We start from the raw sequence: 22,578 nt of genomic DNA on the forward strand, positions 1-22,578 counted from the left end.
GCAAAAGTACAATTGAGACAGTTTGTTGACTTGGCAGTCCTTCTGCATTAATTACAATAAGAAGTGGTATTCTTTGAAAACTTTCCACATTTATTTACGTGCAATTTAAACAGTTACTATAAGAAACTGTTCCTATCCTACTAATATTTACAAATTTATTTGATTGGAAACAAAACACAAGCAAACCTAAGAGACTCATCTATGTCCCCTTTATCTCCCCTGATCCCATGTAGTCCCTAAAGCAGGGCTTGCTGCCCTTTCTTCATCTTTCCTTTTCAGCAGGTGAGCCAAGGTTGCAGAGGTGGCAGTCAACCAGAAAAAGTCATGGTTTGCTTTGATTTTTTTTCCACCCGTCAAGTCACAGAAGAGGCTGCCATTGAGCCTGATGGAATTATGGAATGAGGCCGGCACACCCGTAATCCTAGCACTTTGGGAGGCTAAGGTGGGAGGATCACTTGAGGCAAGGAGTTGGAGACCAGCGTGGGAAACGGTGAGACTATCTCTACAAAAAAACCAAAAAAAGTTAGCTGGGCATGTTGGCATGTGCCTCTATAGTCCCAGTTTCTCGGGATGCTGAGGTGGTAGGATCACTTGAGTTTGAGGTTGCAGTGACCTATGATGATACCACCACACTTTAAGCTCAGGCAACAGAAATAGACCCTGTCTCAATTGAAAAAAAAAAAAAATATGTGGGCCAGGCACAGTGACTCATGCCTGTAATCCTTCCACTCTGGGAGGCTAAGGTGGGAGGAGAGCTTGAGGTCAGGAGTTCAAGACTAGCCTGAATAAAAGTGAGGCCCCAGCTCTACTAAAAATAGGAAAAAAATAAAAAATATGTGTGTGTGTGTGTATGTGTATATATATATATATATATATATATAATGTGGAAAGAATTAGTTTGAGTGAGATGATTAAAGGATTAATGAGTAGTGGTTTAAGTTAACAGCTAAGAAAGACCTTTTGTGGATGGGGCAATATTGCTGCATTGACAGAAGCAGAGTTCTCTAAAAACTTTCTGCAACCATTTATTTACATACATTTTAAACAGTTAACACGAGAAAAATATGAAGTGAACAGTTCACAGCACAGGGTATCTTAAAAAGCAAATCTGGGAATTAAATTCCCTTATGACTCCAGGGCTCTAGTTAAAATAGTTTTTTCTATTGGTATTGTTTCCATTTTATTTTATTGATATACTCTTGAGAGCCAGAAAAGTGACTTTAGCAACTCTATGAAAATCAGCAATTTCTGGAGACTATTGATGAAAGAGGTAGTCAGTTTTTCACAAGGAACTGGCTTCTGCTCAGCTTCCCTCGCTTCCGGAGGTAAGCAAGCAGGTGCTGTCGTCTCCTCCACGTGACTTTTATTCCATACTTATTCTCAGGGGTGTCTTTAACCAGAATGGGCCCCGGCTCTGGGCTGCTAGCAGTAGTAGTGTGAAGGGAGCAGCTTGGAAGGCTATTTTCCTTCTGATCGGGGGGAACAGGTTCTTCCTTCACAGAAGAGGACTCTGGGGTCTGGATATCAGGAGGAATGAACACATAAGGTAAACTCTGAAGTGTATGTACTGACAGGTCCCCACAACTTTGGGGACTGAGCATTGGAACTAAGGGTCCTCTGGAATTGTCCTTTTCTGATTGATTGGGGTACTCCTTGATTAAGGGGATCTCCAGTGTCTCTGAAATGGAAGAAGATTGTGGACTCTCAAAAGTTAGATGTGGAAACTTGGAGGTGGTAGATTTTCGACTTGAATGTCTTGGCTGGTCTCGGTAATGACGTTTCCGGTAGTCTGGGAACTGGGTTTCTGCTGTTGTATCAAACTCAGGTGATATCTAAGCGTTGAAAAAAAGAAAAAAAAAAAAAATGTGAGGCAACCCAACTACCAAGTACTAACCAAACAGAGAAAACTACGGCCAGAATCCTAAATGGGGCCCCACTATAGTAATGGACACACACAATAAAATAGCTATCTAATGGCATAGTAATAGAAAGCTTTGAGCAAATTATTCCATCTCTCTGGTCTTCTGTTTCCTGATCTGTAAGAAAGGGGACAGTGCCTCTTTCAATGTATCACACCATATGGCTGCAACTTATTTAACTATCTTTAAACTTAAGGAGGGCAGGGACCAGCAGTCTTATTCACCATTGATCCCCAGTACCTAGCAGATGCCTGGGACAAAGAAGGCCTTCAGGAAATAATGAATGGCTGACTCTAACAATAGGGGTGAGATCATGTACAAAAAGCAACTAGTAGAGGACCTGGCACGTAATGAGTATTCAATAAATGTTCATTCCTGTTCTCACCCACAGGATTCTAATGTTTAAGTTTCTTCCACAATCCTGAAGCAAGTATTGTGGTTCTTCTAAGAAGTCCTGAACAAGTTATATTTATTAAATAGATTTATGCAGAGCTAATGCTTTTGTATGGCCCTTTTGCTACACTATTTCCCTACCATATAGTAGTTATATTCTCTTCCCAGGGCTTTTAAACTGTGTGGTGGTTCACTGGGGGACAGTCAGAAACGTGGGAAGGGCACCCTAAGGGAGAGGGGGACACCAGGCTTTGTGGCAGGGGAAAGTGACTAGCTGCCCTTCGTTGTCAGCCAGGGACAAGGACACAGCCATGCTCCCACCCATCTGCCCATGATCACTCGGCGGCAGCGATGTTTGCTGTCAGCACCTGAGGCCTGCGGGCCACCTACCACCGGCTCCCCGACAAAGTGGAGCTAATGCTGCCTGAAAAATTGAGGCCGTTGTACAACCACCCAGCAGGCCCCAGAACAGTTTTTTTCTGGGCTCCAATTATGAAATGGGGGTTGGTGTGTGCTGGATTGGCTGACATGGCCAGACCTGCACAGCTCAATCTGCTGTTTTAATGGCTACAGGGTTTATTTGGTTAAGATATTCACTTGTAATTATTCCAAAAAATTGGAGTCTGTTTGCTGTTAATTTCTTTGTGGGGGCAGCAGGAGCCCCCTCAGCTTTTTCGAATTTGGAGATATAACCAAGAACTAAAAGCAAAAGCAAACAACTGAAAGAGTTCCTGATGTCCTGAACACTCTAGATATGAACATAACCACTGGAACCTAGTTTATTGTTTGATTCTAGATAAGGCAATGTTAACTATGCTGATACTTGGAAGGCACAAAAAAATCTAACTGTGCCTGATTCAACAGTAAAATAAAGCAAACTTTTAATAACCAAAAAAAAACACAAAAAACTGAAAATATAACATATGCCATAGTTGTAGATTTTTTTTCAAGGTTCAATCCATTGAACAGTAAATAGAGTACCTGCCTAAATATTCCACTTTCACATGAAATTTAAGGAACAAACATTTTTTACTTGTTCTCACACGTCTTGTTTTCTTACCCAGTTACTGAGTGAAAAACTTTTACACTGAACTTTTTCAGAGGGATGGAGGTGGGAAGGAGAGACAGGACTCCAATCCCATCTAAGCTGTTCCTCAGTCTGAATTGAGAAAAGAAGATAGATACACCAGAGGGCTAACCACAGACAAAGAGTACATTACCTCCTTGCCCCTGCCCCACAAATCTTCTTAGTCTTTGGAGGCCCTGGTTCAAGGGACAGAAGAGTCAGCATGCAGGAAAGTCTACCAGAGTAAAAATCAAAGTAAGAATCCCATGGGCCTACCCAAGTAGTGATGGTGCTGTGGTCAATGGGCTTGCTAGGCACCTGTCGAGTGTGAGTGATGGGAAGCTGTGGTGATCCATAGCGGTGTTTGGGGCCCTCCAGTGGTTGATGGTGGAATAGCAGCTGGGCTTTCTGGGAACGTGGGGGCCGTTTTTTTCTGGGAGGCATCAATAGGTGAATGAAGAGCAGTTAGTAACCACATGATGCTGTTTGTCTTCAGGTTGTGAAATACGTTCCAATTTTAACCTATTCCTGCAAAGAAAAAACAAAAGCTGGGAGAAAATAATTCAGATGATTCCTCAGCTCTTCCTGATCATTTGCCAGCCAATTCTACCATAAACTACCACTTTTACCTCAAGGTTCTGGGGAGCACAGCTTTCTTTCTTTCTTTCTTTCTTTTTTTTTGAGACAGAGTCTCATTTTGCTGCCCAGGCTAGAGTGAGTGCCATGGCATCAGCCTAGCTCACAGCAACCTCAAACTCCTGGTCTCAAGCAATCCTCCTGCCTCAGCTTCCTGAGTAGCTGGGACTACAGGCATGCGCCACCATGCCCAGCTAATTTTTTTGTATATATATTTTTAGTTGGTCAATTAATTTCTTTCTATTTTTAGTAGAGATGGGGTCTTGCTCTTGCTCAGGCTGGTCTCAAATTCCAGAGTTCAAACGATCCACCTGCCTCGGCCTCTCAGAATGCTAGGATTACAGGCGTGAGCCACCATGCCCGGGCGAGCACAGCTTTCTATACCTACACAGTATTCATATTTAACAACATTCATTCAATTAACATTTACTAGTATGTGTTAAGTGTCATGCTGGGTGCTGGGAATTTAAAGATGAATAACCATTTATTCAACACTCATTTATTAAGTGTCAAGCATGTGTAGTGACACAGCAGAATCTGTCTTCAAGGAGCTGAGAGTCTCGCAGAGGGAGACAGATAATTACAATACAATATGAGAATACAATATACTTCCATTCTCTTCAGGGATGCTTTCTGGAAAGGGAGATACCTGACTTAGGTTTGGAAGGGCTAGGACAAAAATACACTCCAGCCTGGGGAACAGCACATAAAAAGGCATGGAGACATGAAGGAGTACTGTGAATTCTGGGAATTACAAACTCACTGTAGCTGGATACAGAGTATGAAAAGATGAATGGCAAGCACTGAGGCTGAACATGGTGTTAGAGTCAGGTCAAAAAAACCAGGTGAGGCCATGTTAGTTTGGACTTTAGCTTTGAAGATTTTCAAGCAGAAGGATGTGATCACACTTGGCGTTTTTTCCTTAATTTTTCACCCTTGATAATTTTGAACATACATACACAAAAATAGACTGAATAACATAATAGGCCTCCATGTCCTCATCATCCAGCTCCAACAACAATTGACCCATGGCCAATCCTGACCCATCTATACACCTATCTACTTCCCCTACCCCTGGATTTCGAAGGAAATATATTCTCATTTTATCATTCCCATTAACACAACTAAATAAATTAAACATACGTACACACACACACACACACATATATATAAATTCCTTGATATTATCAAATACCCAGGCAATGTTTACATTTTCAGTTGTTTCATAAATGCCATATTTGTTTTATTTGTTTGTGTCTTTTAGACAGAGAATCCTGGCAGTAGTACAAAAGAGAGAACAAGTACCCTGGAAGTAGGGGGACCAGTTTAGAGATCAATTATGTCATCTGAGTGAGAAATAATGGGGTCCCAAATCTGAGCTGTGTCAGTGGAGATAGGAGGATAAGACAGAGGCAGGTTAACAGGACCCAGAACGTAACAAAAGTCTGAAAAAGTGTCCATTGGATCTAGTAACAAGATTAGCTCTAATAAGGGCTTCTTTGATGGAATGATGGGACACAGGGCTGATGCAATAGGTAGAAGGGTAAATGGGAGGTGCAGCTGAGCATGCTGGAAAGTCACATAACAGTACAAATTGGTTCCACAATACATTAATGATTCAGTCATTCAGTCAACATCCACAAAAAATAATATACTGACTTATATGACTAGGCAGTTGTGATACAGGTAAAGGAAAAAAAAAGGTCGGGTGCAGCGGCTCACGCCTATAATCCTAGCACTCTGGGAGTCTGAGGTAGGAAGATCGCTTGAGGCCAGGAGTTCAAGACCAGCCTAAACAAGAGAGACTATCCCTACAAAAAATAGAAAAACTAGCCAGGCATGGTAGCACTGCCTGTAGTCCTAGCTACTTGGGAGGCCAAGGCAGGACGATCACTTGAGTCCAGGAGTTTGAGGGTGCAGTGAGCTGTGATGATGCCACAGCACTCTAGCTTGAGATCCTGTCTCAAGAAGAGAGAAGAGGCCGGGCGCGGTGGCTCACGCCTGTAATCCTAGCTCTCTGGGAGGCCGAGGCGGGCGGATCATTTGAGCTCAGGAGTTCGAAACCAGCCTGAGCAAGAGTGAGACCCCCGTCTCTACTATAAATAGAAACAAATTAATTGGCCAAATAATATATATAGAGAAAATTAGCAGGGCATGATGGCACATGCCTGTAGTCCCAGCTACTTGGGAGGCTGAGGCAGAAGGATTACTTGAGCCCAGGAGTTTGAGGTTGCTGTGAGCTAGGCTGACACCATGGCACTCACTCTAGCCTGGGCAACAAAGTGAGACTCAGTCTCAAAAAAAAAAAAAAAAAGAGAGAGAAGAAAGAAGAAGGAAAAAGGAAGGAGGAAGAGGAAGAAGAAAGAAGAAGGAAAGAAAGAAGAAAAAGGACAAAGTCTATACCCTCAAGGATCTAACATTTTAGGGAGAACCAAGGTAATAAATACATCCATTTTTTCATTCATTCATTCATTCATTCATTCACTCAAGAGATACTTACTGAGTGCCTACTATGTGTTATGCACCATTCCCGGTACTGAAAATATATACCAGAGAACAAAATCAAATCAAATCACTGCCTTCATGGTGTTTACACACTAGTTGGGAAATAATAAAAGTATGGAGAAAAATTAAACAGGACAAGGGGTTGAGCTGACTGAGTGCTATTTTAGACAGGGTTGTCAGGAAATACCGACCTGAAGAATTGGTATTTGAGCAAAGACCTGAATGAAGAAAGGAGAATAAACAAGCAATGGGATTACAGGAGGGAGGAATATTCCAGGCTGAGAGAATAGTAAGTGCAAAGTCTCCAAGGTGGGAATATGTCTGACCTGTTCAAGAAACAGTAAGGACATTGTGGAAGCAGTTCAAATGACACATGGTTAAGGACTATAGATTTAATTATTCTTAGAGTGATAGGAAGCCACTGAAAAGTTCTGGACAGGGAAGGAACACAATCTGATTTATACTTTTAAAAGAAACTCTAGGTGGACACTGTGTGAGAAAAGCTGGTTGAGGAGATGGGGGGTGGATAAAGGAAGCAGGGTACCCAGTTAGAAGGCTACTGAAAGAGTCTAATGGAGAGATGACTGTGGTAGCAATGGCTATAGTGAGAAGTGTTGAAATTCATGACTTACTGAAAGTCACCAGCCTCAAATGGGCACTGTAATGCTCAGTAATCCTACTGTTTCCTTGATCAATTCATTTTCCACAACGGCTATCTTAAAACTATTCCACTTTCTTAAAACTTCAGAAACCCCTTTTTACTCAACAAATGGCCTTACTTCCTACTTGACAAACAATACAAAGGACAGAAGACATCAAAGGAAATAGTCTTATTTTCCAGAGATCAAACATACAAACCTATATATATCTGCATACATCCTCTTTCTTTCTGCTCTTATTAGAGGTCAGTCCATTCTGCTATCTAAGGCCTTCCCTTCTGGCTGTGCTTTGGAGTCATTCTCACTCTATACACTTTTCTTAGGCAATCTCATCTGTTGGCATTTCAAGTACAGGACTTCACTATTTAGATATTCATCTTAGAATTCTCTAAGCTCAAGATCCATATATCCCACTGCTTACTTGATAGCAACTACATGTCTCAAATTCAACATGTTCAAAACTGAACTCATGATCCATCATTCCCTCAGGATCCCTACCCCCTACCTGCAGCCAAAGTGATTCTCTTCCAGGGCCCTGGAAAGAAATGGCATCATTCCTTCAGTTATGCACCAAAAACCTTGACATTTCCCTCAGCCATCCAACCCAATATCAAGCCCTGTCAGTTTTACCTCTTAAACATGTCTTCAATAAAGCCCTCCTCACTCTTCCTCCACTCTCTCCCCACCAACCTTCTTCAAGTCCTAGCAATTCTTGCCTAGAGTATTGCAACAGCCTAAATGGTCAACCCTAATCCACTCTGGCACCCCCTGCTGAGGGACCTTTTAAAATACAAATCTGGGCCAGGCACGGTGGCTCTGGCCTATAATCCTAGCACTCTGGAAGGCTGAGGCGGATAGATGGATGGTTTGAGCTCTGGGGTTCAAGACCAGCCTGAGCAAGAGTGAGACCCCTTCTCTAACAAAAATAGAAAGAAGTTAACTGGACAGCTAAAAATATACAGAAAACATTAGCCGGGCATAGTGGCACATGCCTGTAGTCCCAGCTAATCGGGAGGCTGAGGCAGAAGGATGGCTTGAGCCCAGGAGTTTGAGGGTGCTGTGAACTAGGCTGACGCACGGCACTCACTCTAGCCTGGGCAACAAAGTGAGACTGTCTCAAAAAAATAAAAAATACAAATCTGACCAGGACTCACTTCCACTTAAAGTTTTGATTGGCTTCCTTTAATTTTTGAATAAGGACAAAACTCTTCAGTATGGCTAAGGCCGGACTTCCTCTGGCTCCCGCTTCAACTATACCACACTCCATTCAGGTCTCTTAGCCCAGCTTTGTGTCACCATGCTTTCTTCTGCTACACAGCCTTTGCAGACATGATTCCATCTGCTTAAGAGTGTTTCCCTCCCTTTTTTGTAAAAGGCATCAGATATCACACCAAAGCTTCAGCTCATCAGAAAAGCCTTTCCTGTGCTCGCTTCCGCAGCACATATACTAAAATTGGAACGATACAGAGATTAGCATGGCCCCTGTTATTTCTTTTTTTGAGACAGGGTCTCACTTTATTGCCCAGGCTAGAGTGAGTGCCGTGGCGTCAGCCTAGCTCACAGCAACCTCAGACTCCTGGGCTCAAGCAATCCTGCTGCCTCAGCCTCCCGAGTAGCTGGGACTACAGGCATGCGCCACCATGCCCGGCTAATTTTTTCTATATATATTATTTGGCCAATTAATTTCTTTCTATTTATAGTAGAGACGGGTCTCGCTCTTGCTCAGGCTGGTTTTGAACTCCTGACCTCGAGCAATCCACCTGCCTCGGCCTCCCAGAGTGTTCTTTCTAAGTGTTCTTTCTAAAAAGAAAAAAAGAAAAAGAAAAGAAATGCCTTTCCTGTCCTACCTAATAACTCCTTAATGTGACCTCTAATTTGTCAGGTCACAGTTATATTTCTACATTTGCTTATTTGATTCTTTGAAAATGTTCTTCTCTCCCTCCATTAGACTGTAAGCTCAGGGGAAGGAAAATCCTGTCTGCCATTGTATCTTCAGGGCCTAGCAGTGCCTGGCACATAGTAGCTCAACAAGATCTACTGAACAAGTAAATAAATAAAGCACTTTATTATAGCTAAAGGCATGGCTTTGGGAGGGGAGCAAAAGACAGGTCAGTACTTGAAGACTGTGTGTATTTTTTTTAAGATGGAATAAACTTGGAACAAGATCACCGCGGCCCTCAAGGAACTCGGTCTAGTCGGGAGACAATCGTTAACTGGGGAACAACCTCCCGCAGGAAAGACTTCAACTAAGACAGACCAGTGACGGGGTAGAAACCCAGGGAGGCAGGGGCGTGTCGCCGGTCGGGCGGGAGGGAAAGCAGGCCGAGGGAGCCGGCCGGCCGGCGCCGTTTCCGCGCGTCCCCAGACTGTCCCTGCGCCCACCCAGCCCGGCCGCGGGGGCCCCTCTGGCTCGTCCCCGACCCCCACAGCCGCCTCTCCCCCCACGAGCCTGCCTGCGGCCCGCCTTACCCGCCCCGCAAGGCCCGGCCGCCGCTCCTGTCAGGGCGCAGAGCGTTCCAGCCCGGAACGCGGAGACAAGGCCGGCGCCGATTGGCGACGCTCCGTCACGTGACCGCAACGCTCCGCCGGCGCCAATTTCAAACAGCGGAACAAACTGAAAGCTCCGGTGCCGGACCCCACCCCCGGCCCCGGGCCGGGACCCCCTCCCCTCCCGGGATCCCCCGGGGTTCCCACCCCTCCCGCACGGCCGGGGACCCGGCCGGCCCGGCGCGAGTCCCTGTCCGGGGCCCAGGCTTGGCCCCAGGTTGGAGGAGCCCGGAGCCCGCCCTCCGAGCCACAGCCCGGCGGCGGCGGCGGCTGCAGTCTGGAGGTGAGCGGGGAGCAGGAATGGAGTCCGAGGCCCGGCCTGGCCAGGGGCAGGGGGCAGGGGCTCGGGCGCCGCTCCGCAAGTCCTCCGGGCGCGGAGGTCACCACATGTAGCAGTGGGGCCCTGGCCACGAGTGGAGATTTGGGGCCACACGGGAAGGCGGTCGGAGCGAGAGGGTGCACATTTTCTCTGCATCCAACCTCCTGGTCTTGCCTTCTCACTTCCTTCTCAAAGCACCCTTGCTCCTTCCCTGGAAGTTTGACCTCTGCACCCTGCCCACAAGCTCGGGAGGGCTGGGGTGGCCTGCTTTCTTAGTGCGGACTTGGCTGGGATGAACACTGAGCTTGTTCTGCATTGATTCAAAGACCAACCCGCACATACACTCCCCTACTCCCAGGCGCTCTCACCACTAGGCAACACTGCCTCCATCCTACTCTTTTGCAGGGCCTCTCTCCTGATTCCAGAGAATAGCGAGGTTTTCCTGTTTAGGATGGGGGTGGGGTCAGAAGAGTCACTCTGGAAGTCTTCCGGGCCAGAAAGAGTTGGCAGTAATAAGAGGCTGGTCAGGAAATAGAAGAGAAAATTAAGACTTAGATATTCTATGGAAAAAGAATATTATCTACTGATTGATGAGGGGAGGGAAGGAAGCCTGGAGAGATAAGAGGTGAAAGTAAAACTGAGATTTGCAAGTAGAAGAAACACAGATATAAAGAAAAAGGAGGCTGCAGGGTGGGGAGTGCCTGTGAACTTCAAGTGGATGGCAAATGTTAAAAAAGTGCGGTCATTTGAGGGGAGGTAGTAAATATCCTAAAAAAGAAATAGCCAATTCCTCTGTATCTCAAAGTACCTCAAAATAGGATTATACAATTATATTTAGTAGTAGTGTTCCATGTATCTATTAAAATCAACAAAGCATGCTTAGAAAGTAAATTATGTATAACCACATGCGAGTACTAAAATGGCATTATATAAATATATTGCAACTTGTGAAAGAAAATATACTTTTTTGAGACAGGGTCTTGCTCTGTTGCCCAGGCCAGAGTGCAGTGGCACAATCATAGTGCACTGCAGCCTCCAACTCCTAGGCTCAAATCATCCTCCTGCCTCAGTCTCCTGAGTAGCTGGGACTACAGGAGCATGCCCCCACACTCAGCTAATATTTTCTTATGTTTTGTAGATGCCTAGGCTGGATCTTGAACTCCTGGCCTCAAGCAATCCTCCCGCTTGGGCCTCCCAGAGTGCAAGGATTATAGGTGTGAGCCACCGTGCTGGGCTCCTCTTTCCCCTTTTGAATTGCTTCTGTTTGCTGTAATTTTAGCTTTTTTTTTTTTTTTTTTTTTTTTTTATCAATAGGGCTCATCTTATTGACTGAGTTCTTTTTAGAGGCTCAGGGAGCATTCACCTGGGCCTTTGGCTCATGCACCTAGCCATATAAAGAGGAACACCTTTCAGTTTAACAAATCTGACATCTGCTCCTCCTTGCACTTTTCAGGGTCCATGCTTGTGATTCTCAATGGAGAGTGAAAACATAGATTCATAATGAAAACCAGCCCCCGTCGGCCACTGATTCTCAAAAGACGGAGGCTGCCCCTTCCTGTTCAAAATGCCTCAGGTGAAACATCAGAGGAAGAACCTAAGAGGGTCCCTGCCCGACAAGAGCCTAGTCAAGCACAGGCCTCCAAGGAGGTGGCGGAGTCAAACTCCTGCAAGTTTCCAGCTGGGATCAAGATTATTAACCATCCCACCATGCCCAATACCCAAGTGGTGGCCATCCCCAACAATGCCAATATCCAGAGCATTATCACAGCATTGACTGCCAAAGGCAAAGAGAGTGGCAGCAGTGGGCCCAACAAATTTATCCTCATCAGCTGTGGGGGAGCCCCAACTCACCCTCCAGAACTCCAGCCTCAAGCCCAAACCTGCAATGATGCTAAGAAGACAGAAGTGATCACTGAGGCGCTGGGACCAAAACCTGCAGCTAGGGATGTGAATCTTCCTAGACCACCTGGAACCCTTTTGGGGCAGAGATGGGAGAGCTGTGGTATGTGGTCTGCAAGACAAGGGGTTGGGAGCACAGCCTTTCCTCTCAGGTAGCAAGGTCTGCAGTTAGTCCTGTTGCTTGCAACAGACAGGCATCTAGCCTGAGGCAAGGGAAAGTCTTTTTTCACCCTGAAACTTTGACCTGGATACTTTGTGGTATTGTTGAAAAGGTTACAGTTATAATTTAGCATTTCTATTGTCTTCTTTATATTGGAAAAGGAGTTATTATTTCTTTCTTTTTTTTTTTTTTTTTGAGACAGAGTCTCGCTTTGTTGCCCAGGCTAGAGTGAGTGCCATGGCGTCAGCCTAGCTCACAGCAACCTCAAACTCCTGGGCTCAAGCAATCCTCCTGCCTCAGCCTCCCAAGGAGTTATTATTTCTATTTACCCTTTCCACTGATCCTATATATGAAGAAGTAGGAATCTTTCTCCATCTTAATAAAGGAGAAGACTGAAATGAGGATAAGTGACCTTTTTGTGCAGAGAGTAGCTCTTTTGTAAGGTTGCCTTGATTGATCTTTAAGGCTCAGTGTGTCTCAGATTGAAATGTAATTTGAACTGTGCTCCTGAATTTCTCCTGAGATGTTTAATGGAGCAGAGTAACTTAGAGCCACAATAGATTTAGCATATGTTCCCTGACCCTAAGGTCTTGGAGGGATAATGCCTAATCATCAATTCTGATGGGCCTACTGGATGTGATCCGGCAGAGCTAAGTGGGGCACTGCATTGTTTCCCCTCTAGCAGGCAGTGAGGCAGCAGGCTGCACTCTTGACAACAGCTTAACCAACATCCAGTGGCTTGGAAAGATGAGCTCTGATGGACTGGGATCCTGTGGCATCAAGCAAGAGATGGAAGAAAAAGAGAATTGTCACCTGGAGCAGAGACAGGTTAAGGTAAACTATTCTGTCACTCACCAAGAAAGTCAGAGACAGTGCAGGGAATTTCTAAGATGGGAAATGGATTAAGTGGCCTGCTGCAGCAGAATTTCCAAGTTCTTGTATTAGCATTCTACTTTGTGCTATTCTGTATAACTTTTGAGCTACTTTTCTGCCTGGGATCTTTTTTCCCCTGCATCTGTGAAATTTCTGTGAGGGCAGATTCCCTTGGCTCTCTCTGTATTCCCAGCAGCACTGAGTTTAGTTTTCTGCTCTTAGTAGGTATTTAGGAAATAATGAAGAGGTTTTAGTTTGGGAAGCCACTTAATTTTTAAAGAGACCACTCAACAGTATGAATTGAATGCAACATAACAAGATAGTTTTATTAGAAGATATAACATTAATAACAAATAAAGTGAGTTAGATGTGAATTTTAAATACTTACTGAGCAATCAAGATTGATCTGACCCAATTGTGTAGTCTGAGTGTTTTTATTTTTTTCATAGTTTTGCCATTATCATACATCTAGATTCTATTGTATATACCTGTTATTCATTCAACAACCTTTTTTTTTTTTGAAACATAATCTCATTCTGTTGCCCCGGCTAGAGTGCCATGGCATCAGCCTACCCCACAGCAACCTCAAACTCCTGGGCTGAAGCGATCCTTCTGCCTCAGCCTCCCGAGTAGCTGGGACTACAGGCATGTGCCACCATTTCCGGCTAATTTTTTCTAAATATTTTTAGTTGGCCAATTAATTTCTTTCTATTTTTTTAGGAGAGATGGGGTCTCACTCTTGCTTAGGCTAGTTTCAAACTCCTGACCTTGAGCAATCCGCCCACCTTGGCCTCCCAGAATGCTAGGATCATGAGCCACAGGCATGAGCCACCACGCCTGGCCTCAACAACCTTTAAAAGTGAAAATGTACATGCATGTGTACATAAGTTATTATTAATTGAGCTGTGTACTTAAAATTTGTGTACTTTATAAAGTTATATCTCAATTTTTAAAAATGTGAATGACCAGATCTTTGCCTAAGACTTAGCAAAATGTATACTTTGCAGACATTTGTCTATCCCATACTCTTGGGAATGTTTCTCTCTAACAAGCATTGAAATCAGATGGGTTTATTCACATCGCATCAGGAATAGAAATGGTACTAAGACCTAGGTCTTGTGACCATCGAGTCTGAAAAATCAGCATGGTTTTAGTATAAATGTTTTGAGAATCAAAGTATATACCCAAACTCTCCTGAGAAGTTTCAACTAGAAGGGACTGGCCTTTCTCTTATTATTAGATAATATCTTCAGCAAAATGAATGATGACAGAGAAACAGTTCCTTGTTGGCTGGGGTCTAGGCTAGATCATCTCCAAGATTTATCCCAATCCTAAAATTTTATTTTCTTTTGTTTTGTTTGTTTGTTTTTTGAGACAGAGTCTCACTTTGTTGCCCAGGCTAGAGTGAGTGCTGTGGCATCAGCCTAGCTCACAGCAACCTCAAACTCCTGGGCTCAAGCGATCCTCCTGCCTCAGCCTCCCAAGTAGCTGGGACTACAGGCATGTGCCACCATGCCTGGCTAGTTTTTTCTATATATATTAGTTGGCCAATTAATTTCTTTCTATTTCTAGTAGAGACAGGGTCTCGCTCTTGCTCAGGCTGGTTTCGAACTCCTGACCTCGAGCAATCTGCCCGCCTCAGCCTCCCAGAGTGCTGGGATTACAGGCGTGAGCCACCGCGCCCGGCCTTATTTTCTGAAATAGTGGTCTCAATGAGTTTGTTTCTCGTACAGTTCTGTGGGATAAAGGTCTCTCGGGGGATGTTCTTCAGGGGCCCAGTCTTCAAGGGGGTGGTTCTTGTGAACTCTTCCGTGTCATTCCTTTTTCTTTCCCTTTGGCTTTTCATAACCCTCAGGTTGAGGAGGCCTCAGGAATATCGACGTCCTGGCAGGACTCTGTGTCTGAGCGGCCGCCCTACTCTTACATGGCCATGATACAATTCGCCATCAACAGCACTGAGAGGAAGCGCATGACCCTGAAAGACATCTACACTTGGATTGAGGACCACTTCCCCTATTTTAAGCATATTGCCAAGCCAGGCTGGAAGGTAACATGTCCCATAACAACCAAAGTCAAGGTCACTGTGGCCTGACAGTTTGTCTCTGGTGCTGTGCTGCAGTTTTTAGCCAGGGCAGCAGATAAGTGCAAAGGATGCCAGAAATATAAACAAATGTGTCTTGTGGATTGTGACCCGATCTGATTGAATGCAGGCAAAATTTTTAATAGACCTCTGTAAACACTTCATCTGTTACTACCTAAGGTTTATGGAGAGTCTTCAGTGTAGCTAGCACCCAAGCCCTCCTTCATGCTACGCTGAGCCGTGGTCCTAATACCAGCAGCTAGAGTGGCCAAGTGTAACATGATAGTCTCAGTAAAAGATCCTGAAGAAAAAGAAGAACGCTGTCTGTGAGCGTCATGCCCCAAGATTCATCTCCTATAACGTCAAATATCATTTCTAGCTGGCAGGGATCTACCGTTTGTTTTATTCATGGGAACACTGCGACGCGTGGGAGCCAGTGTAGCTCACACAGTTTGTCAGTGTCAGAGCACCAAGGAGGTCTGACGGGTTCTCACTTCCCAGCCAGGGCTGCTTTGTTTTCACCACGGTAGAACTCTTAACTTCATACTCTTGCGTCACTTTAATTTCCTGGTTTCTTAATATCTCTCCCCCACCTATCTTGCTGTTGATCACGGCTTCACAGCCTCACTCCTCTCTCCCAGCCTCTGACAGCTATCCTGGGAGTTCCTTTGTCACCACCCTAAGGATGGCACCCTGTAGAATAGATGGGTTCATGGCCAAGGCAGACAGCTCTGCAGGGTGGAGTGTCAGGAAGAGAGGTGCCAACAGGCAAGGTTACAAGGACACCAGATAAAGCCTGTGCTGAGCACAGTGGGAGAGGCCTGAGGCTTATTTCCCCATTTGTTTCAAAAGTGATGTTTCTGAAGATAAAATGGCTGATAACTGGTTGTCTTTCCTTCCAGAACTCCATTCGCCACAACCTTTCCCTCCACGACATGTTTGTTCGGGAGACGTCTGCCAACGGCAAGGTTTCCTTCTGGACCATTCACCCTAGTGCCAATCGCTACTTAACGTTGGACCAGGTGTTTAAGGTGACTGTCTTGGTTTCATCTAAATAGGGCCAGAGGTGGATGTCATAGCAGCCATCTTAAAAAGAAACAAGTTCTCCTTGTGATCCTCTCATTTGATCAGGGGAGAGTTAGAAGCCAGCCTGCCAATTAGTGACTTGCACAAAACTCACTGAATTAAGTACAATTGGCAGATACCAAAGATCACACTTGTGTGCTAGACCAGTGCATAGAGAGGACTATTCTGATCCCAAGGAGAGGACTTCCCAGGGAGCATTTCCCTGACTTTCCTGTGAATAAGAATTGCCTGGGACACTTGTTAAAATACAGTTTTCCAGGCTCCTCTCTTGGGGTTCCTGATTCAGTGGCCTGGGATGGGCCTGGGAATTTGTATTTTTAACAGGCACCTCAGGTGATTCTTACAGAGAAAATCTGGGAAACCATGTTCTAAAAAAGTCCTTCTTTAGGCTGAAAACCAGAAGCGGAGCCACCAGAATATCTTTTCAGAAAGTATTGTCTTGGGATTTTAGAGTGTCTGTAATGCTGCTGATAGCTATAACCCTTCTCCTGGGAGGGACAGTTGTCTGGGGTGTCCCTTGGCATCAGTCAGGAATAGATGTTCTTCCCAGTCTGGTCAGATTGACCACATTGGTGGTAACTTCATCTCATTTCTCTCCCACAATGCCTGGCCGCCACCAGCCACTGGACCCAGGGTCTCCACAATTGCCCGAGCACTTGGAATCAGTAAGATTCTTTCCGTCTGGCTTGGGGCTTGGCCTTGTTTTCCTTTCACTGCTCAGCATGGCTTTAGTGGACAGACAAGATGTGACGTGGGGAAGGGAGCCCACCACCGTGTGGTAGCCCTAAGCACAGAGCATCCTGTGGCTCTGCGAGTGAGAACTCGAGGTTGCTGGGCGTGTGCCCACTTCTTCCCCTCCCACCGGGCATCTCAGAGTTGGCTGCGCAGAGCAGGGCATGGCAGAGAGCATGCCACAGCAGCTGTTGATGAAGCTCACTTTTCTACCTGGCTTTTCTTTGCCACCTGTATAGCTACTTGCTTTAGCATCCTTTGGGGGTGGTGAGGACACACGGGTGAGGCGGTAGCACTGCCCTGCCGCCGTCTGTCTGTACGCTGTCCCCCTTCCCACTAACCACAGCTTTGGAGACTGCTCAGCTGCATCTACCCCCTCAGGTCGGCTTTTTCTCTCTGGGCTGTTGGTTAGCTCCACCCCACGGTGCCAGAGCAGCTGGTGGGGTTCTGCCTTCCCCCCTTACCTTATTAACCCAGGTTTCTTTCTCTCTCCGTCTGCCATAAGCAGCAGCAGAAACGACCCAATCCTGAGCTCCGCCGGAATGTGACCATCAAAACGGAACTCCCGCTGGGCGCACGTTAGTATCTATCGCAGAGTGGGCCTCAAGCCTGGCCCTTGCTGGGGGGGTATCTTGAGGGAATCAGATGCCAGGACGCTGTTCCCAGCTCAAAGGGATCTGAGCCCAGAGAAGGAGAGCAAAGCTCCTGAGACTGAGGAGGGTGCGCCTGGTCCCCTGCTCCTGATCACTGCTGTTCCCTTCCAGGGCGGAAGATGAAGCCACTGCTACCGCGGGTCAGCTCCTACCTGGTGCCCATCCAGTTCCCAGTGAATCAGTCACTGGTGTTGCAGCCCTCAGTGAAGGTGCCGCTGCCCCTGGCGGCTTCCCTCATGAGCTCTGAGCTCGCCCGCCATAGCAAGCGAGTCCGCATCGCCCCCAAGGTGAGCGTCCTTGCCTTTTCTCTGAAGGGAGATTCCAGTGGATTAGAAATGTTGGGCCTCCAGCTTGCAAAGCTCTCTGCTAAGTGTTCTTTGAGAAGCTTATAAATCTAGTTGGGTAGACAAGGCATGAAAACATAGAAGAATGTAATAGCATTATAAGAGCTGAAAAGGAATTTGGATTACAGTGTAAGTGGTGTCAGAAGGCCCATCAAGGCCTGACGAGTTTATCAAATTCAGACAAGGGCGATTGTGATAGATGGGCTGGGCTGGCTAAGGAAGAGTTCACAGGGGAGGGAGGTCTTAGAGAGAAGCAGGTTTGGGGAAGCAAATAGGTGTGGAGAGAGCCTGCCAACGTGCAGTGCCATGGAGGCAGGAAATGCCAGTTTGTACCTGGTAGTAGCAGCGTGACTGGGTCAGGCTAGCTCAGGGTTTCTTAGCATCAGTCATATTGACATTTAGGGCTGGATGATTCTTGGTGGCAGTGGAGGGCTGTCCTGTGCATTGAAGGGTGTTTAGCAGCATCCCTTGTCCTCCCTTCTAGATGCCAGTAGCACTCCCAGGTATGGCAATTAAAATGTTTCCGTATATTGCCAAGTGTCCCCTGGGGGGGTAGGGAATCACCCCTGGTTGAGCACAGCTTGAGGGGAAGGTGGGAGGGTAAGTTTAGACCATACTGAGGTAGCCATCAAATCTGCACATAACCCTGCAGAGAGGAATCTGTGAACAGGGGCTGACACGAAACCAAAGTGAAGGGCTTCCCCCTGCCCCCTCCAGGGAGCTGGAAATAGCATGGACTCTGGAGTTCAGAGTGACTTGGGCTTGCTTTTATTTTTTTTATTTAAAAACTTTTTTAAATATACATAAAATTATATATACCGTACATAATTTTGCATGGATGCATTAATGTGATTGTAGCATACATACTGTTCTGGCTTTAATGCAGTAGGGTCTTTCCCCTGCCCGTTTTTCCTTTTTGGCTCTCCTCCCTCTTTCCTTCCCACCCCACCTACATCACCCCTGCTCCCCAGATAACACATGTTGACGATTTAGTATGCTTTCTTCCATATTTTATCCATGCTCTTAGTATAATATGCATATATATAGCAATAGCCATTTTATATGCACACATACAACACATAGAACATTGAAAATGTGATCATGTTGCACACACTTTTGTACATCTGTCTTTTTCTAACTCAACAAAAAATACCTCATGGACGTTCTTCCAAGTCACTTGGCATAGTTCTAATTCATTGTTTTTTAATCTCTATATAATATTCCATGATGTGGCTATACCACAAAATTTTCAACAATTTCACTTTTATAGGCACATCTTGTTTTTAGTTTTTTGCCCTATAAATGACATTGCAATAAATATTTTTGCAAGTATCTTTCTTCCTAATACTTTTGTTTCTTTCTTTCTTTTATTTATTTATTTATTTATTTTATTTATTTTTTTTTTTTTTGAGACAGAGTCTCGCTTTGTTGCCCAGGCTAGAGTGAGTGCCGTGGCTCACAGCAACCTCAAACTCCTGGGCTCAAGCAATCCTTCTGCCTCAGCCTCCCGATTAGCTGGGACTATAGGCATGCGCCACCATGCCTGCTAGTTTTTTCTATATATATTAGTTGGCCATTAATTTCTTTCTATTTATGGTAGAGGCAGGGTCTCGCTCTTGCTCAGGCTGGTTTCGAGCTCCTGCCTCGGCCTCCCAGAGTGCTAGGATTACAGGCATGAGCCACCACGCCTGGCCCTAGTACTTTTGTTTCTATGGGATAGATTCCTAGTTGTGAGATTTCTGAGTGAAAATGTATTTTAAATTTTACTAAATATTGCTAGATTGCTTTCCAGAAAAGCTGTAATAATTCACATTTTAACCAGCAATATGTGACAAGATCTATACCTTTGCCAGCAATTGATATTATGAGTTTGTTTAATATTTGCCAATTTAATGTATATGAAGTATTATATCTCCTTTATAATTTTATCTTTATAAGTAAGTTTGAGTGCCTTCTTGTTATGTTTGGTCACTTGAAATTATCCTCTATGACTTGATTATGTATGGACATTGCCCATTTTTCCATAAGGTTTTGTTATTAATTTGTCAGAGCTTTTTGTTGTTAAAATATTCCCTTTCTGTCTTTTATGCTAGAGATATTTTTCTACTTCTATTGTTTGTTTCTTAACTTTGTTTATGGTATCACTTGCCATAGTAAAATTGTACGTTTTTATATAGTCAAATATGTCTCTCTTCTCTTTTACAGCTTCTGGGTTTCCAGTCTTGGTTAAGAAGGTCACCCCTACTCTCAGATTGTACATATAGTCTCCTAGATTCTCTTACAGGATTTGTATGGTTTTAAGGTTTTAATTTTTATGTGTAAATCTTCGTATATGGTATAAGATAGGCATGCAATTTTATTTTCTCTTAGATGGATACTAATTATGCCAGCACCGTAGTATATACTCTCATCATTTACCCCTGGAATTGAATTACCACCTTCATCATATAGTATATTTTCATATTTAATATACTTTAAAGACTTTAAAAAGACAAAAAGTATCATTTTCAGTATGGCACTTATTGTCGTCCTGATTTTGTGTCTTGCCTGGTGACAGTGAGTTGACTCACAAGCCCTCTAGACCCCTTCTCACCTTATCTCTGCTTCCCTTTCAGGTGCTGCTAGCTGATGAGGGGGTAGCCAATCTCCCCACTGCAGGACCAGTGAAAGAGGAGAGGCTCCTGCTTGGAGAAGGGCTGTCTTCTTTGCTTCCAGTTCAGTCCATCAAGGAGGAAGAAATCCAGCCTGGGGAGGAAACACTGCACTTAGTGAGACCCATCAAAGTGGAGAGCCCTCCCTTGGAAGAGTGGCCCTCCCTGTCCCCATCTTTCAAAGAGGAATCATCTCACTCCTGGGAGGACTCGTCCCACTCTCCCACCCCAAAGTCCAAGAAGTCCTACAACAGAATCAAGTCCCCAGCCCAGTGTGTCTCAGAAATGCTTGTGATCAAACGCAGGGAGAGGAGGGAGATGAGCCGGTCTCGAAGGAAACAGCATCTGCTGCCTCCCTGCCTCGATGAGCCTGAGCTGCTCTTCTCAGAGGGCCCCAACACTTCCCAACGTGCCACAGAGCTTCCTTTCCTGGCAGATTCCTCTGAGCCTGCCGCCCAGCTTGGCTACTCCCAGGAGGAGGAAGGACCTTTTAAGACACCCATTAAGGAGACTTTGCCCATCTCCTCTACCCCAAGCAAATCTGTCCTCCCCAGAACCCCTGAATCCTGGAAGCTCACACCCCCAGCCAAAGTGGGAGGGCTGGATTTCAGCCCAGTACGAACCCCACATGGTGCCTTTGGCCCCCTGCCCGACTCCCTGGGGCTGATGGATCTCAGCACCACCCCGCTGAAAAGTGTTCCCCTCTTTGACTCACCCCGAGAGCTCCTCAATTCAGAACCCTTTGACCTCCCCTCTGACCCCTTTGGCAGCTCTTGCCCCACAGATATCGAGGTCCCCAAACCAGGCCCCCCAGAGCCACAGGCTCCCAGCGTTTCAGCCAATCGTTCTCTGACAGAAGGCCTGGTTCTGGACACAATGAATGACAGCCTCAGCAAGATCCTGCTGGACATCAGCTTCCCTGGCCTGGAGGAGGACCCACTAGGCTCCGACGGCATCAGCTGGTCCCAGTTCATTCCTGAGCTACGGTAGAGACCTGGTCTTGCCCTTGTGTTCAAGCTGTCCACCATCCCCAGAGCTCATGTGGCTTGGCAGTCCAAGGCTCCGTGCATCCCAAGCCTCCGAGTGAGGACAGCAGGCGGGGCCGTCCCGCTCCTCCTCACTCTACCCTGCCTGATTATGCCAAGGCAGCAGTCATGCCCTGGCTGCTGCTGGGACCTTATTATGCTCCCAAGAGAATCCGATTCCTCTACTCTCCCTACCAGGAGCTAAAGGGTAGGAATGGCAATGGCAGCGATGACAAGAGATTAGGAACTCCCCAAACTGTTTCCGTTCTGTGTCCAGCAGTCTCTCACCTTCCCTGATCCTTGCAGTGTGGCTCTTGTAAATAGTGTAAATTCTCTAAATTCTCCTCTAATTATAAATGTAAGGTTATTTCCTTAGATCATTATCTAGAGACTGCCAGAAAGTGGGTAGGATGACCAGGGGGTTTGTTTGCTTTTGTTCCTTACTTTTAGTTCCTAGACAAGGGAGGACCTGCAGTGCACATTTTCTTCCAGGCCAAGGTAGCTGGATCAAGGGTTCTTTATTGTAGATACCCAGCCAAGCAGATTTGCTTGCCAGGGTCCTTTTTATTGCTCTTCCCTCCCACCTCCCCATGTTTCCAAGCAAACTTTCCTGCATGGAGAAATCCTGGTTAAAAAGGTCTTTTGTATTGGGTCGAGAGTTGAATATAGGGCGGGGAGATGGATGCATCTGAAGCAAAGAGTGTGGGTACCCAGATGTGCCCCCATTAGATATTTCTCTGATAATGTCCCTAATCATGCCAGGGAGACTAGCATTGATGAGAACTCAGGCAGAGGCTTGAGAAGGCTGGAAGGGCCCCTGACCTGCCTGGCTTCCTTAGCTTGCACCTCAGCTTTGCCAAGAGCCACCCTAGGCCCAGCTGACCGCGTGAACGTGAGCCAGCCCAAGAACACTACTGCAACTACCTGCTCAATAAAATCCAGGGTGGAAGTACTGGTCTCGGTCTGTTGGTGTCTGGTCCCTAAGGTACGAGGAGGAGTTGGAAAAGAAAGGGGGTGATAACAGAGACCAT

The 22,578-nt window shown here is 45.7% G+C and overlaps 2 protein-coding genes and 2 pseudogenes across 5 annotated transcripts; 3 read left to right on the forward strand and 1 right to left on the reverse strand.

Annotated features, from left to right (window-relative positions):
• Nucleotides 1-1,012: 1,012 nt before the first annotated feature.
• On the reverse strand, nucleotides 1,013-9,726 carry RHNO1 (RAD9-HUS1-RAD1 interacting nuclear orphan 1). Of its 3 annotated transcripts, XM_076007766.1 has the most exons (4): nucleotides 9,648-9,720; nucleotides 7,684-7,713; nucleotides 3,655-3,906; nucleotides 1,013-1,832 (listed from the first exon to the last, which is right to left on the reverse strand). In XM_076007766.1, exons 3-4 carry the CDS (start codon nucleotides 3,820-3,822, stop codon nucleotides 1,275-1,277), a joined length of 726 nt encoding a protein of 241 aa, XP_075863881.1. In that variant the 5' UTR covers nucleotides 3,823-3,906; nucleotides 7,684-7,713; nucleotides 9,648-9,720; the 3' UTR covers nucleotides 1,013-1,274. The 3 variants fall into 3 exon arrangements, with proteins under 3 accessions (XP_075863881.1, XP_012638651.1, XP_012638646.1); XM_012783197.2 differs by lacking the exon at nucleotides 7,684-7,713 and having other exon boundaries at nucleotides 3,697-3,906; nucleotides 9,648-9,726; XM_012783192.2 differs by lacking the exon at nucleotides 7,684-7,713 and having other exon boundaries at nucleotides 9,648-9,726.
• LOC142873311 (mitochondrial pyruvate carrier 2 pseudogene) lies at nucleotides 2,233-3,150 on the forward strand (annotated as a pseudogene).
• Nucleotides 8,602-8,697, forward strand: LOC142873562 (uncharacterized; annotated as a pseudogene).
• Nucleotides 9,727-9,754: 28 nt separating the features above from the next.
• Nucleotides 9,755-22,498, forward strand: FOXM1 (forkhead box M1). Of its 2 annotated transcripts, none has more exons than XM_020287753.2 (9): nucleotides 9,755-10,008; nucleotides 11,498-12,046; nucleotides 12,786-12,937; nucleotides 14,832-15,023; nucleotides 15,959-16,087; nucleotides 16,763-16,807; nucleotides 17,383-17,452; nucleotides 17,639-17,814; nucleotides 20,487-22,498. In XM_020287753.2, exons 2-9 carry the CDS (start codon nucleotides 11,545-11,547, stop codon nucleotides 21,510-21,512), a joined length of 2,292 nt encoding a protein of 763 aa, XP_020143342.2. In that variant the 5' UTR covers nucleotides 9,755-10,008; nucleotides 11,498-11,544; the 3' UTR covers nucleotides 21,513-22,498. The 2 variants fall into 2 exon arrangements, with proteins under 2 accessions (XP_020143342.2, XP_075863882.1); XM_076007767.1 differs by having other exon boundaries at nucleotides 12,789-12,937.
• Nucleotides 22,499-22,578: the final 80 nt, after the last annotated feature.

This window comes from Microcebus murinus, chromosome 10 (assembly GCF_040939455.1).
Source record: "Microcebus murinus isolate Inina chromosome 10, M.murinus_Inina_mat1.0, whole genome shotgun sequence".
In the NCBI taxonomy this organism is placed as follows: Eukaryota; Metazoa; Chordata; class Mammalia; order Primates; family Cheirogaleidae; genus Microcebus; species Microcebus murinus.